Source organism: Aquila chrysaetos, chromosome 12 (genome assembly GCF_900496995.4).
Source record: "Aquila chrysaetos chrysaetos chromosome 12, bAquChr1.4, whole genome shotgun sequence".
Lineage (NCBI taxonomy): Eukaryota > Metazoa > Chordata > Aves > Accipitriformes > Accipitridae > Aquila > Aquila chrysaetos.
The window spans coordinates 34,123,408-34,141,787 of NC_044015.1; the positions used below are offsets into that span (position 1 = coordinate 34,123,408).

General features: G+C 46.8%; 1 protein-coding gene across 2 annotated transcripts in view; it reads right to left on the bottom strand.

Moving 5' to 3' along the window:
- Positions 1 to 5,913: 5,913 nt before the first annotated feature.
- BEND5 (BEN domain containing 5) overlaps positions 5,914 to 18,380 on the bottom strand; it is a 979,469-nt gene continuing 967,002 nt past the window's right edge. For both annotated transcript variants that reach the window (XM_030032521.2, XM_030032519.2), the window contains exon 13: positions 5,914 to 8,614. In XM_030032521.2, the coding sequence (XP_029888381.1) occupies positions 8,491 to 8,614 (124 nt within the window). In that variant the 3' untranslated portion in view covers positions 5,914 to 8,490. The remainder of the gene's footprint in view (positions 8,615 to 18,380) is intronic.

Genomic DNA, 18,380 nt, shown 5'->3' on the forward strand with positions numbered 1-18,380 from the left:
CTCCTTCTCAAGTGCAGAAACACAAGGCTAGTCTGTACCACTGCTGATACATATGCTTGTGACCATTATTATTGTTTGTATTAACTAACTCACCTATAGCTGTTCACCCAGAGGACTGACAATATCAAAGGACTTTGGCCTACACGCATTTAAGAGTAAGGGATTAAAAAAATGTCTGAGGGTTGTTGCTACCCTTAGGCACACCCTCCATATCATGGAAACATGCAGACAGGACACTGACCACAAACGTGCTGATAAACTCATGTCAAAGAAGCAGCGATATGCATCTCTTTGTCCCTCTCAGTTGTGCCTTCAGTCAAGTCCAATGTTTTGAACCTACAGCCTGGAGTAGAAACATGTTTTTATACCAACTGCAGGCATTTGGATACCGAAATAGTGAGGACGTTGGAGCAAAATTCAGGCAAATTTACCCTGGACAGCAGTAGTTGCTCTGATGGCCCTTGACGATTTACAAATACAGGTTCCCCTTCCCAGAATGTGCCCTCCTTTTAACCTGGCATGTTCCATGCTACATGGCACCCTAGCTCAAAACAGGGCTTGGGTTTCCAACTCTGGCTGCACGCTGTGCAGACTGCCACCATTTTTCTAAATCAATGAAAATTAGAGAATTTTTTTTTCAACCCATACACAGGCTGCTCTAAATCCAGTTACAGATTTGAAATTAATAGTTTAAATTGTTTAAAAATGGCATTGGCACCAGGGAACAGTTTCATTCAAATACCACATGCCTCAGGTTGAAGGGAAAACTTAGCTGTGACCATTTTTTTTGCACTATCATACTGTCCCTACTATGTCTTGCACCTCCACTGTAACAGAAGGCAGAACTGTTGGCATTCATGGCAGGACTACTCCAGCTAACCATGTCTGTACCTATCATCTGCAACGCCTAAATGAAGTACCTTTTTTTAGCTTTTTGTTTATGGGCTACATGGATGTAGTAAGTGTGAAATTATGAAGAAGTTGAGCAAGGAAGCTTAGGAAACCTTGATTTGTCATCAAAAACATCTGGAGGTTGTCCTGGGCAAACAAGATTAACCCCAAAAGGTGTCACCTACACTGATTATAGCAAGTGGCATGGGGGTCTCTGGGGTTCTTCTCTGTGTGGCTTTCCACACAACCTCTGTCATCTCACAGATCCCCTAGTTGTATCATGGGCATGAAACTAACTAATAACCTGAGGACTGTGATGTTTACAGCCGTTTCAGTCAGAAATCCCCAGATGAATGGTTTGGGAAGTCTCAGGATGGCTGAACGACAGCTCGGTTCAGGAAGAGAGTGTACCGAACACATAGTGTGAGAGTGACAGAAAAGGAAGTATTTTGCAAAAATCCTTCTCCCCATTTTTTCAAGGTTGAGAGGTGTGAAATATCTGCATTTAACAGCCATTATTAATTACTGTTTACTCTCTGCCAACACTGCCTTGGGAGCATCTGTGATGATTTAGCCAAGGACCCACTGCCATCACTCAGCTGGCTGCCGTGGCTCAGCCATGGAGTCTCATTCACTTCCCTCGCTGGCTCTGTGACCCACTTCTGTCCTGCTTCAGCTCACTTCAGCTGCCTGAGTCTTGGGCCACCATGTGAGAAATCGGTGTTGCCTCACATGGAAAAAAGGTATATAAAGCAAAATTACTGTGAGGTAGAAGTATCATGGGGTTTTGGATGGTAGAGATGAATCACAGAAATAAATATTCCTCACCTTATCCTAAATTTTGCAACGTCCGATCCATAGAAGAGCTGAGAGTTGCATTCAAGATTTCCAGGGTGAAGTCCTGGCTTTATTTAGAAGAATAGCAAAACTCTTCTTCACCTGAAAGGACCAAAGGTTTCACCCAGCCCTCAGTGCTGAACCACAAGCTCTGCAAGAGCCACTTCCATGCTAAAGAGCATCTCTATGCTCTAACCAGCTTCCTGAGCTAAAGTTAAATCGTGCTTCTCCATCTTTTTTTCTCCCCCGTTCCTCCTACTTCTTAGTCAAGCCCCTCCATGCATGCTAGGTATTTTCCACTTGGTGGCTCAGGATCAGCTGCTCAAACTCTTTGGGAGTGTGACAGGGCTGTGACGGACCGAGAGGGAATAGGAATCTGCCTTGGGGGAGAAAGAAATGGAAGTGCTAAGTACAACATGGATTTGCCAGAAAACAGCTTCCCGGCCAAGAGCACACCGTCTCCCTGCAGGACTACGCTCTGCATTCAGCACTGTAAACACCAGCAAGCGGCCTCCTCATTTGTGGCAGCATGGCTCTGTAAAGGCGCATCTCGCAACTGCATCGCACAACATGGGTAACATTTAGGACCTAAAGAAGTTACACCTCTGGAAATGTCTTCATCCAGCTTTAAAATAGGACATAAATGCTACAGAACAGTCTTAGTGGTACACACGGGGAGCGAAGCCCCCCCAAATCCCCCACCTTCACCTAGCACCAAAGGGAAATGTACAAATCCTCAGCATTTGTTCAGGCTGCTTTGGCTGAAAGTACCAGGGGTAACAGCCCTAAATGTGCAAAATGAACAGGGGACTCTTTATACTCAGTATAGTTTTGTGTATGTAATGGGGGATCACAGGAGGATATTGATTCCCTTATGACTGTGAGAAAGACTTCATCCCCAATGGCATAACTTGCTCTAGTACTTTTTTCTTCCAAACACTAACTGTTAAGAAAAATCTTCTTTTGTATACCCAGGCTATTGATACTGCAGCTTAAGTTAGAGTTGGATAGTTTCTGCTCCCACTGCTTCCAGACAGTAAATTTCAAGCCTTACTGGAAAAGCAGCATTTTCGTATTTCATAAACTTGGATTTTTTTAAACATTTTCAATGATGAAGAACTTCTTTAATGAACAACTTCATAAAAAAAAAAAAAAGACTCTGATTTCAAAGTTCTTTTACATACCGTGCCCATCAGTGCTGATGCTCTCAGCCTCCCACGTTCCTTCCACAGGAGGATGCAAACACCCCCAGACTTGCTCTCTCGAAAGCATATCTTTCTTCCACGTGTGCTAGTCTGCCACGGAGAGGTGCATGAAATGTGAAATAAATCACACCTCCCTGTATTGACTAGCTATGACAACCCCTGACAGCCATGCTGCTGCAACGCAGTTCGTGTCAGGTGCCCTTGGATCTCTGCTCAGCGCTACCAGATGGGCAAGAACATGAGTAATGAGAGGTGCTCCTCCATGCCCAGGCAGAACCATAGCAGGATGTATTGTGTCTGATCTGATCTGAAATCTCCTCTCATGCACCACAAAAAAGTCCAATCCGTAGCGCGCTTACCTCCAGAAAATGGATGAGGCGATGGTTGGTCAGCTCTGCAAGGTCTGGAGCGTGTGGCTCCAGGAAGCCTGGCTCTTCCATGCCTGGAGGTGACCCGGTTGCATTACAGGGCGATACCGAGGCAGTCAAGAAGCTGTGGGCCATCCTCCCCCTCTGAACGGTGCGCGCAGGGTGCGCTTACTTACACGGACAGACCGCTCCTGGCCGTGGCTGCAGCAGCTACATCAGTACGCATCTTCCTTGTAGCCCTGGGCTTGCAGCGACCCAGTGAAGTTGCTCTCTGCTATTAACCCGTGGCTATGGACCACTAAATACTAATACTAGGCACAGGGAAAACCTTAATCAGCTCTTGCAGAGGGCTTTGAAATCTTCTTCTGCACAAGGACAGAGAGAGACGTTAAGGGGACAGAAATCAGCTCCTTTGCAAGCCATGTCAAATGTTTTTAGCAACCTCCAGTACAAAAGGAAACGCAGTGAGCTCTGCTTATGAATTGTTACCATCCAGCAGCATGCCTGCAGCTGCTGAGGAAACTGGTTTAACTTATTTTTATATGAAAAGAGGTAGATAGATAGACACAAACACACACACACACATAATCTAGGAGGCAAAGAGAAAATCTGTATCTGCATTTGCGATATCTTCCTGCACCAGGTAAGGAAAGCATCTTTTTCCTTTTAACTGAGTGCTGTACATACATTGTTTCCTTGCAGTCTATCTTTAGGTTATAGCAGTTCACAAGGTTTTTTCAGCAGATGTGTTATTCAATTACTTCAGGGCTTTTCCATTTGTAATATTATGAAGCAATGATAGCCAGCAGACTTCACCTGTCTTTTAGAGATAGCCAGGCTGGTAATTTTAACTCTGCCCATTTTATCCACACCAGTAAATCTCATAACATGGTTATAGAGAGATTCCAATTTTTGTAGAACCTTCTCCCGGGAATTCCTGTATACAATATTGCCATAGTCTGTAATGGACATAACCTGTGATTGGATTAATGTTTCCCTAGTGAAGAAGTCAAAGCATTTCATGTTCCTATAACTGGTTTGCAGCTCTGCAGTAAAGGTCTTCGGTGTGGCAGAGAAAATAATTGCAAACGCAGCCCCAATCAGAATATATAATCCCCTCACAGTGAGGGTCCAATTCAGCACAGTTAGACTGCCTGTGCAGGGGTTTGTAGCGGGATTTTCTTGTCAGGAGAGCAGAATGCAGAGAAAACAAGTTAATTTCGGCATTTTAATATTCATCACCCAGTCCTGTACAAAGGAAGGTAAATAAGTTGCTACTGCTCCAAGACAGGGCCCTCCAGGTGCCCAAGCAGAGAGTGGAAAGAGGCAGGGCAATGCACTGGGGCTCAGGTCTCCCCACAAGAAGAACCCTCCACTTGTGCTCAGATAAACACGTGCCCAGTTTTGGACCCATACGGACTTCCGAACCTTTCAAAATCCCTGGCGTTACCTTATGTTGGACCTGACACAGGACACTAGTAAAGAATTACTGCTGCGTGTACAACGTACATTACTGACGTCTGAGACATAGCTTATCTTCACCAGGAAGAAGAGGCTCATGGCAGGCCAGAAGTAGGCTCTGAAGCAGGATCTGCCTGCTCAGGTGGAGGAGAAGAACTTCGGCACTCATGCAAGAGGAAAGTGAGCTAGAGACTGGGAGCAAAAGGTCTCATATTTTCAGCTACCATGATAGTCTCCCCAAGAATTTGTAAAATGGCGTGTGCACATGATGCACACTCTGCCACGCCAAATTGTAAGCCCTCATCACGCAGGCTAGCGAAGATCCCACAGTGAAAGGCTCAGGATCCCATCCCCAGCTGGTCAGGGAGAGCTTTCAAGAAACATGGTTTATTGGTGAACCCCGCTAGCAGGGGTGGGTCTCTGAAGAAAGCACTGTGGAGTCAACTCTGCCTGTAGGGTTCAGAGGAGACGTGATCGGGATCTCAGGGTGGAAAAAATGGGTAGGGGCAACTATGGCTGGATCAGAACGTGCCAGAGACAAACTGAGACAGGAGTGAAATGGGAGGCAAGAGCAAAGAGTCTGAACATCACGAGCTGGAACAAGATTGGGGAGGGTGGGCTCCAGAACAGGCGTGCTGCCCAACTGAGGAGCAAGGCAGATGCTCCTGGCAGATAACCTTATGTTTGGATGCTATGGTATTGCTAGGCAGGTGGAGAGGATGGGAAGAAGGTTACCAGCATGGGAGTTGACAAATGGGATGTCATCATTTCCCATATGGGTAACTGTCTCCAATCTGTCCTTTCTATCCAACTAAAAGCTTGGGTTATCTCAGCAGAAAGGAAGCATCTCTGGCAGAGATGAGCAGTCTACTTTGAGTCTATACTAAGACCTGAAAACTGCAGGCTGTGGGGCAGATATGGGTGGCAGGAGACAAAAAGCAGAGACAGTGATTTCCAGGAAGATCTCGTTACTAAATCTAAACTTAAAAGACCGACTTTTACAAGTCCGATAGCAGGAGCCTCTGATAACCAATAGCAGGGCAGCACAAGGGCTTCCCAGAACCCGCTTGTCCACGTCTCAGTACTGAAGTGAGTCTGGGGGCCTGTGAGGAGGAAGGAATGAAAATGAAACAACACACTCATTCCACAGCTGCTTTTATCACTTTATTCCTATTTCTAGAGTAGACTTTTTAGCAGCTAAGCAAATACCTGAAACTCTCTCATTATATATATATATATATATATGTATATAGAGAATCATTCAAAAAGAAATAATGAGGAATTCTGCAAGTGTTTTTCCAATGAATATGCAGAAGGAACAATATCACCCCAGTAAACCAACTTTGAAAGTCTTCCACTAAAACCCTATAAAACTCAACGATAGTCATAAATTAGCACTAGATTAATTCAAAGGAGAACTTATCCCCCCTCTGCGTACCTTCTAATCCATATCTCCAAGAGGTCATTTTAATTATCACACTGTCACTGCTACTCATTACTCTGCTTTTGGAGACAGAGAGCCAGCACTGTGCCTTTTGGATGCCTTGGAATTCATCATAGGAAGGCATTTTATTCTCCCCCAAAACGTTCACCGTTTAACTCTCTCACCTTGAAATATCAGGTTTGCTTGGTGTTTTAAATAATTGTCCCTCCAGTGGGATATCTCTTTCTTGTTTTCAACCAAGTTCCCCTTATCAGAGAGAAACTAACTAATGAAAGCCCAGCTAACGGGTGGCTAGAGCACAGACACAATCAGCTCAAGTTTTGTCACATCCTGAGTAGCTTGTCCTTTTTCAGAGGCATGCAAAGCCAAATTTTTGTCCTGACTTGTACCTGCTCACTCTTTCTGGCTGCAGTAATGCTAACTGGATGGAAATCATGTGCCAGTGGCTCCCAGGAGGTCTGTTGTGATGGGGCTCCAGAAGTACGTGTGAGGTCCTGAGACACAGAACACAGACCTCAGCCTTGACCCTGCACGCTTTGTGTTTACTTGTATGGAAAGGAGCTCAAGGACCTTACACAGAACTCCTTTCTATCCATTGAGATATAGATATGGGAACTGTATTCAAAACCAGATGAGCACATATGCAGGCCTACTAGCTTCCTGGCTGCATGAATGCAACCCAAGCTGCTTCCAGTTCTTCCTGGGATCACACTTTGGTTCAGTGTCGGTCACGCTCAGGCCTTGCAGCAGCCAGGTCTCCATTGCTGAAGAATCAGAGAGTACTTTCACAAGGGACAGTAAATTTAAGTTAGTTGGAAGGTCTATTTTAGCCTATAATTCTCAGTTTTTCTCATACCTTTTCATTTACCCCCAGGATGCATTCTTCTCACACACAGGCCAGCGCAAGGACCCAGCTGAGTCTGACTCTGTTCCTAGATCATGGTTCTCAAGTCCTGGGAAAGAGGAGAGGAGCAACCAACCCAGGTCTTTTACTAGAGAACAGAGCATCTGGGGCTACTACTTCTACAAGGCCACCCCACACCAAGAGGAGCTCATTCAGTCTTGTTTCACATGTCTTTCTTCACCCTCAGTCCAGTTCATCCTTTCCCTCTCTATCTACTGGGTCTTGGCACCTTCTATCCTCCAAGCCACCGTTGCAGCCCAACTCCTAGCAGAAGACAGTGAAGCAAGGCTGCTTCCCCAGGCTTCCGATGGGTTGGAAAGAGGCACTTCTAAGTGCGTTCTTCCTTCCCATCCCCTGGGAGACACTCGGACTCCCCTCAGGGTCACCCTCTTTTACTCTCCAGTTTGAGAACCACAGGCCTTGCGCTTCAAATCCACATCACTGGCAGATATTTCAATAAGTCACACAACACAAGAGACAAGACTGCCTAGTGACGGTGGCTTTGAACTGAGATTTCACATGCTGTCCATGTAATGGGAAGGTGGTGAGGTTTTGCTTGGGATTTCTTACAGTAGTGGCACAACATTGTTTGTTCATCCCTTTCAGCACTACCCCTAGCTCACACTGCCTCAGTCGTACATCTGTTGGGAAGTCCAGTCTTTCTAGACCCCAGCCAGTTTTTTGCTGGAGGACCATGGCTCCTACCTGTTAAGACAGGTCTTGCAGTGAGTTTCATGCCTGCGGCCTGACAGCAGCATTTCTCATATGATCCCTTTCCTCAAATGATAGGATAGAAGAGCAAAAAACCTAACCATGCAGCAGATGATAAACGGCACACTGAGGAGCGCCTGCCTGACTCCCAGAAGCTATTTATCAGGCTCTCTTAATGCAAGCTAACAGGGCTAGCACATGCAATTGGCATAAGAGCTTCTGAGCCTGACACTAAAAGGGGAGACATCACATGGTGCAGCAGGGGAGCCAGGACTCCCTCGTTAGCTCATCATATGGATTACCCCTTTAAAGAGAGAGAGCAAGGCTGGTGGAGGAAGGGGAGGCTTTCTCATTTTAACAAATAGCTTTTCAGCCACCACAAATGATTTCTGTAAATCTATCGGGTCACTCTTTTTTTCCCAGAGATGAAGGGGGAAGAAAAAAAAAAAGAAAAAAAAAAAAAAGCGCTCTGAAATTGATTTACCATCTATAAATAAAAAAGAATCAATAGTAAAATTTCTAGCTAATTTCCCTCTCCCTCTTTCCCCCTTTGGACTATTTGTTATCTTAGAAATACTTGTCTAGGAAAAAAAGAGAAACATCATCAGTTCCAGACCCCGACGTGCTCCTCCGCCTTGCCCCGCAGAGCTGCCCTCCTCTCTTCTCCTCTCATCGCGTGGAGAGAGACTGGTCCTTCAGATGCGCCTGGCTCCTCTTCTCTGGCTTGCCGCCAGCATGGCTGTTCCCTTGGCCCCGCTGGGTAGTGCATTTAAAAAGCGGCAGTTTCTCCTTCCTGCCAAAGGAAGAGAAAGAGAGGACAGGTATTGTAAAACGCTGTGGTGTTTCAGCAGCAGGTAAGCCATGTGTGGGGTGTGCTGCGAGGAGAAGCCATGTGTAAAGCCTCACCGTGAAGTGCATCTGTAAGGAAGGCTTTGGCAGCTCGAGACAAATTAGAGGTGGTTAAAGACCAGCTGGTCCCATCCTCCTCTGGCCAGAGCAGGGTTAGTCCTTCCAGGAGACTTCAAGGGCTTTGCGTTAGCTCTGAGCTCTCCAAGAGAAGGGCCCCACTGCTTCCCTTTGGGTACTGCACTTACCACTGTTTTCTCCCCACTGCGGCTCCCACACGCCTGAAATGTTTTGCTTCGTTTCTTCTCATTAACAGCCCTCGTATCGCTGTGAATATTTCCTTCTGGGGCATATACTGTTCACAGGACAGCTGGGTTCACAGATCTGCTCACCACTGGATTGCCCCCACTGCCAGGGGTGTTCACAGCTGGGGCCAAACTCTTTAGTGGCAGACTCCTGCTGTGTGGCCGGGGAGCACCCATCGCCTGACACATGATGCCAGTGCTTCCAGCATCCAGACCAGTGCCGTCAAAGAGCCCGATGTGATACTGCTATTTCACCGTACCCGTTAACGCCAATTATCTCACAGTCATGCAAAACTTTAGTTGTCACCATAGCTTGGAACGTGGCGTTTCCAGCGCACCTTTCGGGCTACAGTCCTAGCAGAGCAGTGGGAGTTTAACTACTGACCTCCAGAGGAGCAGAGTAATGCTAAATACTAAGTACTTTTGTAGTGATGCCCCAGGAGTTCATGGGCTAAAAACTGAGCTCCTCACAATGCAGCACCACAGAAACAGCTCCTCAGCTTCCCGCAGCTTGTCTGGGGGAACAGACCTACTTTGTAATGCTTTGGTTCCTGATAAGTCTCACTACTTGTTTCCCAGACAAAGTGCTGCTGGGCTACTTTAAGGAAAAGTAAATCTCTGTCCTTTATTATCAGTTAATTCTGTAACATTTCTATTCTATTTACTTATATAGCCTCTCTGCTTAGAGGCCTTAATTAAAATCCTCCATCTCACAGCCCAGTGCTCTCACTGCCTCTTCTCCCTCCAGGTCCTGACACACTTGTGTTTCACAGCAAGACGGGCACAAGCAACCGGACAGCCTCAGCCCTGGTCTGTCTAGCTGCTGGGCAAAGCCAGGCCTGGGCAAAAAGTGGCACAACTCGCACCCTTGTACCCAGAGACCTCACTTTTGTGAGAGGCTGACTGACGAGGGGTGTGGGTGCTGCAGCACCATCCCTTGCTCACGGAGACTCGGGCAGCACTGGGCCATCCCACAGCGAGGAGCTTCCCCTCACAACCCCCTACCAGCACTGGTGGGTCACACTGGAACTGCAGAGGTGCCTCTGAGCCAAACGCTGGGACCAGGAGCCAGAGGAACCAGCTCTTGGCTGCCCGCTGGCAGCCAAGGCAGCCCTACAACCCTGCCTGCAGACGGCTGGCAGAGCGTGGGGTCCCTCCGCGCTCACCCCAAACAGAAGCAGCACCAGCTCTAACAGCCGTCATCATCCCCTGCGTGTACCAAGCTCCAATCCCGTGGTGCTGCATCTCTTACTTATCTTGGCAGAGCGTGAATTACCTCCCCTCGCCAAGCTGGCTGTGCTGCGGCTGTAAAAGCAGATACACCTTTTGATGGCTTCTCCTTTGTAAAAGCGGCAAAACCTGACTCTCTGTTCCCATCCCGAGGAAGGAAATCAAACCGTGCTGTCAGCCTTTCTCACAGCAGCCGAGGGGCTCCAGTGAGCGTTCGGGGTGCCCGCTCAGACAGCTCCTGCCCCCCCCAGCACCCGCTATGCCCTGCCAATTTGGTTGATTCACCCCCCACTGCTATGGCAGGACACAAATGGAGAGGGTCATCTACTTATGCCTGATCTACTCTTTAAGCACTTGGTGTGTTCCCCCTAATACCAGTTATCTGCATTCGCTACGGCAGCTGGAGACCCAAGCGAAACCGGTGTTGGTGCTGTACCATTTCATACTGAGACACAAACGCTAGGAAGGGGAGGACCTATCTGTTCACATAGCCATGTTACCAAAAGTGAAGTGACCTACCAAATGCCATGCAGCAGAACTGGGGAGAACTGAAAGGAAAAGAGCTGAGATGGAAACCCAGGTTTCTTGATCCTTCCACCCTGACTCACCCCTGAGGACCTGGGCCCCTCTAAACCTGCAGAGAAACTTGCCTTCCCCACCACGCAGGTGTGTGTTTGTCAGTGCTTTTGCTTTTATTTGGAGAAGGAGGTTAAAATACATTTTAAAAGAACTGAAATAATGTAGGGGCTGATGGGACACAGGGCTTAGAAGGCTTTACCTCCACCAGCCCTCCCCTCCTCACTGCTGTCTCAGCTGCCATCAATTCAGCATCTACTGCATCTCCACAGTTCATTCACCAACCTAAGGCACAGTGGTATTTTGAAGAGATAAACACTGAGACAAAAATAAATAAATTAGGACCCTGGGAGGGAGACCTGAAAGGCACGCTGAAGTGAGAACAAGCGGTTTCTCTGGTTCTGCGTATAATTACATTGACATGTTCCCAGACAACGGGTGGAGACCCAAACACAGCAGCAGCTGTGGACCAAACGGAGAATCAGGCAGAAAACCATAGGAAAGCCAGCCAGTCAATCCATCCCCTGGGGCTGCATCAGCGCTGCCCGTGTGGCTGCTGACAGCCTGCCTGCCCACTCCCAGGGGCCGCGCCAGCGCTGGGCAGGCAGGGCTCAGCTCCTGGCCGCGCTGGGGCTGGCTCTTCCACACAGACGCTGATTTCTCTGCACCCACTCGTCCAGTCCGTTAGAGAATGAACGTCATTCCCGTTCTCCTCTCTGCAAGTGAGGGAAACAATATAATATGAAACATGCAAAGAGGATGAAAATGGGTCTTAAACCTCCTTCCTTTTTCATGATTTGGGAAACACAGAAAAAGGAAGTCCTGTCTAACCAACAGCACTTACAGGTGGAATTTTTAGACACTGGCCGTTTTTAGCAGCCATCCAGGCGTCCACTGAACTGAAGCATCGTGAGTATCAACCACTCTGTTCACATCAGGTACTGGTGACGAAGTGATTTTTATGGACATACAGCCAATTGACAGACAGTCATGATCAAATCACAGCTTGGCTGCATGCTCATCGCGCATACAACAGTTAATCTTGCAGCCATGCAAACTGTTCTGCAAATTGAAATCTCAGAGGCATAGCAATTACAATACCAAATTTATACCGCATCTCTCAGTCAACTAATTGTACATCCAAAAAATCACCACTTGAATAATCTGAATACATTCACCTTTACAGCTAAAAAAAACCCCACTACATGCTTGATCTCAACACAATTTTGAGTTATAGAACCCCAAGGGAAAAAAATACCAACCTCTGATTTCAACAGCAAAATTGCTTCTATCTAAATACAGCAGATGCATAATTCACATTGAGGTCTGACATCTTGGTGTTTCCAGTGATGCTCTTTTTTACATTCTGCAAAATGGGGCCATTCCTATTGCTTCCTGCAGCGCTCTCGGCCCGTCTGCAGGAAGACAAGCCCTATATACATCTACTCCAAGTGTAGTGTACGTGTTCACATCAAAACCAACTGTATCTGGATTTCTATTTGTTAGGAAACCTTAAAGGTCTTAAAATGAATCAAACCAGGCTAATGTTTTAGATGAACTTTAGAAAGCCACCGCCATAGGCAGACTTGTGCCACTGTGGCATTTAGAGCTCTTTCACACACGTATTTCTTGGCTTTTGTTTCCATCCGGTGAAGCAAGTTGAGGTGGGGAGCAACAGATTTGAATTAGTGATTTTGCAGCTGGTGTATTAAAGAGGGCCAAAATAGAAGAAAATTTGTGTTTAAATTGCAAAGGGAGGAGAAAACAAAGTTATCCAAGCCACGTGAGTGGGATCAAAAATGAATCATCAAGGCTGGAAAATGGCTAACCTCTGAACCCTGAAACCAAGAAATCTGGCTGCTGTCATGTAGCTGCTGATCTAATTTTTACACTTTCCCCTCCATACAGAGGAGACGCGTTTCCATTGCGTCCATCACAGCTAAACAATCAATGCCTGATTACTTCAAATGCTTCTCTCTCAGGGATGCACAATTAACCAGGCCCATATTTGACACTGCAAGGGGAGCGCAGTATTTTCTGGGAATGTCTGACAAGTTTCAAACATAAAAAACACAAATCAAATGGCCCAGCAGATAATGACAGCCAGTGCCCTGGCAGTTAGATAATGTGCATGCTCCAAAGCAAGGCCAATTAGAAGCAATAAAAACAAATTTGAAATGTTAGAGCAAAGGTCAGAAATCCTCAGCCATTACCACAGGCTTGATTTTTTTTTTTTTTTTTTTCCCAAGCAGTCACCAGTGCCTATTTCCAGAAAGTGAGCACAAATTCACGCTTGCCAGATGACCACCCACCTATTACAGCAGCTTATTATTTCTGGGCCATACAAACCCCAATAATGCGGTGGATGGAGAATCCCAGCACTATCTGGAAATCTCATCAGGTCCATACCCTGTGGCCCTATGTTTCGGAATGCGGGGGCTGGTCCATGCTGCTTCTAGAGAAGGCATCATATTCGAGCCTGCTCCCCAGGAGAGTTTGCAGCTGTCTCTCCCTCTGCCACAGAAGGGATCCTGCTACTTGTCATCCATCCCTCAGTTTCTGGCCTCCTTCCCCAGCTCACTGCAGCAAGGCACATCTGCTTCACCAAGGAGACAGTTCACAGAGGCAGGAATAATTAGCTTGTAACTGGAACCACATTATCACACAAGAGAAGGAGAAGTAGCCACAATTACAAGCAATGCATGTGGCTCAGACCCAGCCGTTGTTGTATATCTCTACTGACCTTGGAGCAGGAAGCTGCAGAGAGGATGGGAATAGGTTTTGTCTTGTCTCCTGTCCTCCTATTTCCTAAGGAGCAGCAGGAAAATAATAGCTTCATTTACCTGATGAGATGTAGCAGAAAATGATAGTCTCTCAAGCTTGTTCAAGTTAGCAATATGATATTGGGATTAACGTGCTACGTTCATCTGACATTACCCATATCAACCCATCCTACACAGAGCAGCTGTCTCTGCTTTCAGAGCAAAGTGCTCTGTCCTGCTCTTTAGAAATACAGAGAAAGTCCAGACAGGGGTGAGGCATGAAATAACACAGATGCTGTAAATCTGCTTACCGAGCCCTGGCTTCCTCAAAGCAACAAGCCCAAGGAAAGAAAAGGAAAGCAGGTGGGTATCTCCAGGCATGTCTATAAGAGGATGCCTGTGAGAGCTAATCCAAATACATTTAGGGTGTAAATGTAAAGCTGATTAGTGAAACCACAGTAAGCTCCTATGTGGATATGCTCCTTCAGAGTTAAAGTAGCCATAATTCAATTTATTCATTTAGCTCATTTCTAAAAGTAAATTAAGGTAGAGTAAATTAAATTAAATCAGCTGACAGCACCTTCGGTTTGAAAGGGATTGTTAACATGGACCCAATCTACTTCATGCAGCAATGCAGATTATTTTCTCCTGCTGGGCCACCTGTCAGGCACACTGGCTCCCCGGGCTAGTCCTGAAGTATTTTTACACACCCTCTGTTCAGGGACCATCTGAAAGCAGGACCAAGCTGGAGGTGTATTTGGCTGTTTGCGTGTGCACGCTTAAATCCAGGGTAAAATCCTTTCAGCCAGCACTCTAGTTCCCAAGTGCTTGACAAGGTAATTGTTGTAATGTGGTATTTTGGTGAGCCCTCTGCTGGGGGCTGGCCAAGCACTGCAAATCTCCCCAAACTGCAAATGGATCCTTTTCATTGAACCCACGCAAATGTGTCACCATTTAAAACCTGAAAGGTTTTCTTTAACGACAGCTAGAAGTATCAAGAGTTGCATAAAACGTGCAGACGTGTGTGGGAGGGAGCTGACAGATTATAATTACCAATAGAGAAGGGGGAAAAAACAAAAATTAATTTTTGAGGCGAAACATATAATTTGCCTTTAAACCATAGTAGTGCTCCCATTTCTAATACAATTTACGGCCCTCGAAGTCAGATTGAAGTTGTTTGACTCCTCAGCAGTTTGTTTGGTTTTGGTTTTTTTAGATTTTCCTTTTAAAGAAGCACTGGCCAGCGTGGGAGGATAAAGCAAGGGGTTTTTTTAGACGCTCATATGAGCTTCGCACTGTTTGAACATGCAGGGAGCCAGGTAAGACAGTCTGCAGGCTCCGGCTGCGAGGTGGCATTTCTGTGCTAGCTGGTAGGATCGTGCACCAGTGCAGCCCTGGCTGGCCCTGCCAGTAACGTAAGGAAGACTTTTAAAAACAGTCTGGTCCCACTTGTCCCTACAAAAGCAACACAGCCATAGGGCACCCATGGACCAGGTTCTGGTGAAATCCCTAAGACAGGTTGCAATCCTCCCTCCAGGGGAGCCAGGATGGTGATGGAAAGTTTTGCAGCAGACTTTTTTTTTTTTTTCCTGCCTTCATTCCATTTCCTCCTTTCTCTACAAGTTGTAAGTGGTTTTGCTGACCATTCTCTGGAGCAGCACTGGAAGAAGGGGAACAAACAATTTACTTTGCTGTGTCTGCACAATTCAAGAGGCATTGACAGTAGCGTTTATGATACTGGCACCGTTTTGGTGCCTTGGAACTTTCTGGGAGTCGCTTTACCCCCTCAGGGGTGTAGTAGGGTGAGCTGCTGATGTTACAAGCAGCCTGGGGATGTGAAGAGCCTGCATGTATCCTCTGTGCACAAAGGGATGGCCAGAACTACAAATGTCTTCAGGATTACTCTGGGGAACTTCTCCATGAAGACCCAAGTCAGTTTGATTTTGCAATAGCAAAAAAAAACCCCAACCAAACAAAAAATGAAGGCACTGAATTTGCTCTTAGTAGCAGTGGTAGACTCACAGTATGGCCGAAATGTGAGGTGCCTCCTTGCCCATGTGTTGGAGAAAGTGTAGTTTGTTTGGCCCACACAGACATTTCATTCAAACCAGTTTGCTAACTGGTCTATATTTTCCTATACTAACACATACGTATGCCCTGTCACCAAAGCCCAAAGAGTGAATGGCTCAAAGATGGCCAGCAACATCTCCTTCCATGTGAGAGAAGTCATGAGAAAAAAACAGAAGAGGTGCTCGATTTTCCTATCTCTCACTTGCACAGCATTGCAGTGCTACTGTGCCCTGGAAGCTGTGGAGTATTTCCGATCTCTGTTGCACTGAGATCAAATTTGGTCTAGAAGGTTTCTTCTGTTTATTAGACTCTGCTCTCCTCTAAGCCACTGAAAACGGTGGGGGAAAAGATGACAAGACAGTGATTTAAGTTTGGGAGAAGTGAGCTGGGGATGGCAGCAAACAGAGCCCCTAGAGAATGACAAGAAGCAGCCATCTATATAAAGCAGACAGGTGGCTTCACTCCCAGCCCACTTCACTCCCAGCTCTCATGTCAGTCATGGCCAGGTCAAAGAAAGCACTACCACATATAGGTGAAACCTCAAAAATCCTGAAGGCAGAGCTTAAAAGTGTAGAGAGGAGTTTTTCTGAAACACAGGAAGAGGTGGACTGGGAAAGAACATCCCAGACCCAGTGGGACAGAAGGACCCCCACACAGCACATGCCAGAAAGCACCAAATCCCTGGGATGGTATGTGTGGTCTGAGCCTGTATGACCACACAACCTCTGGACACAGCTCTTTAGTGTCAAGATGGGGCTCAAAACTTGAAAGGCTGAGCTGTCCTGGCAGAAGTGCCTCTGATCAGCCTGTGCCCATGCACAGGAAGACATTCCCCAGCGCCACCCAGTATGATGCAGATGACGGTGCCCATCGCCTCTGAGGATGACGGGACAGTCCCGCGGGCCTATCCAGCCTGTTGGATACGCAGCTGTGAACTCATACATCATCATTAAGGCTGCAAAATCAAGCAGCAAAAGGAGGAATTGCCAGAATAAAGGCTGTCAGAACAATTTTAATTCAACCTCCTGGCGGATATGCCTTCTGATGTGGTCTTTAATTACCTCGTCACAGCCTACTTTTTCTTCAACAAGACTGCTGCTGCATTCAGGGCACGATGGACAGACGGCAATTAATGAAGGGCCAGTCAATATTTTGTTCTGTCCTTTTTTTCTTCAGTGTGTGGCCCCAGGCATTATTTTCTGCATGCCATCAAATCCCTGCTCTTAGAATTATTCATCTTCTCCTGGACTTTTCTCTCATGTGTATCAGTGCAGCAACTGTGAGCTTCCCACCCAGGAAGGAATTTCTCTTCCAACGCTCCTGCGAGCAGAGAGCCTGGGTTTTACCTACAGGAAAATGTGGTGCAGACATGAGTTGCAGACTGCTCTACTAGCAAGGTCCAGGGGGGATTTTTCAGGGTACCCACATTGTGTCTGTTCGAAGCCCAGCTCCCCTAACCTCAGTCAGAGCTGTAAGCACTCAGCACTTCTGTAATTTGAAATCCAGTGTGTCCAGAAAATGAGAAACATAGAACTGGTGGCTCTCAGAGAAAAAATGTCAGTGGTTTAAAGAGGCAACAGCTCCTCTGCTGAGCCAGAGTCAAAGAACAGAGCAACACTGATATGGGCAAAGGGGTGGACTTAAGGCAGTGCAAGGTGACTGGCATTAGCTAATTTTTCAGCAAAAATTCTGTTTTCCTACCTTAACCATTCTCTGTAACAGCTGTACTCTGCTTTCTCTTCATCTCTGACAATTTTTTCACCTTTTACCAAGCAGGGGACATTTCTCACTTTCAACCCAAGCAATCTTAACCTTTACTCTGGCACAAGTAGAAAGAGGCGAGCGCAGGACAGACTTGGTAAGAGGAAGAGCTCCCTGTGCCACCGGTGGCATCAAAGGGAGCCCCACTCAAACGCTTTCCAGTGAGTGCAGTGGGAGCAGAATTTGCCGGTTACCAAGCAGCTTAAGAAAGGACAGTAACAAGAGGAGAGGAAGGGCATGAACCTTCATTGCCACCCGACAGCCCCTTTCTGCACTGCGCCCTCCTGCTCTGTGCCCACTTAACCCAACCCGAGAGAGATGTCTTTGTGTCCAGGATGGACTTTCCTGAGCCTCTCTGAAGCGCATCCAAGTGGCAGCACTGTCTTCTGCAGCAGCTTCTGTAGGCAGCACAGAGGTCTCTTACTCTGTTAGAAATTCATAGGCCTACCGGCTTGTCACTCCAGAAAACGTCCAGCATTTTCAGCCAGGCTTTTAATTCATTAGCTCACATAGGAAAATATTCTAACCTTTCTGCCCTCCCCAGCTGAGTCATTGATGCTTTCCTATCTTGCTGCAGACACATCACCTTCAGGAAAATAATTGCTTAGCATGCTGATAACAAGAGACATTATCTTTCTGAACTGGAAATTTGTTTGGGATCACAGGGTCTTCCCACAATGAGGACTGCAGGACACTGTTTGAAACAAGTCCTGACCTTCCCTTGCAGGCTGTGGGAAACCCTGTATATCCACTGGACTGGGCTTCTGGGGAAACTGGGGGAAGGCTGGAGTAAGCTCCGCCAGAAGGAAGGGGCTGAAGGGGTCTGGGAGGGACTGGATGAGCTGTGGTGGGAGGGAAGGTGCACGGGAGAATAACCACGCTGGACAGGGAGGGGATAAAGACAGAACTGTTGTAAGAAGTAAAGACAGTGCTAAAAAAACCTCTTTAAGCATTTCATTTTCATGTCTAGCCTCTCTACAGAGTCAGTGCACAGTCCAGAGGTCTTTTC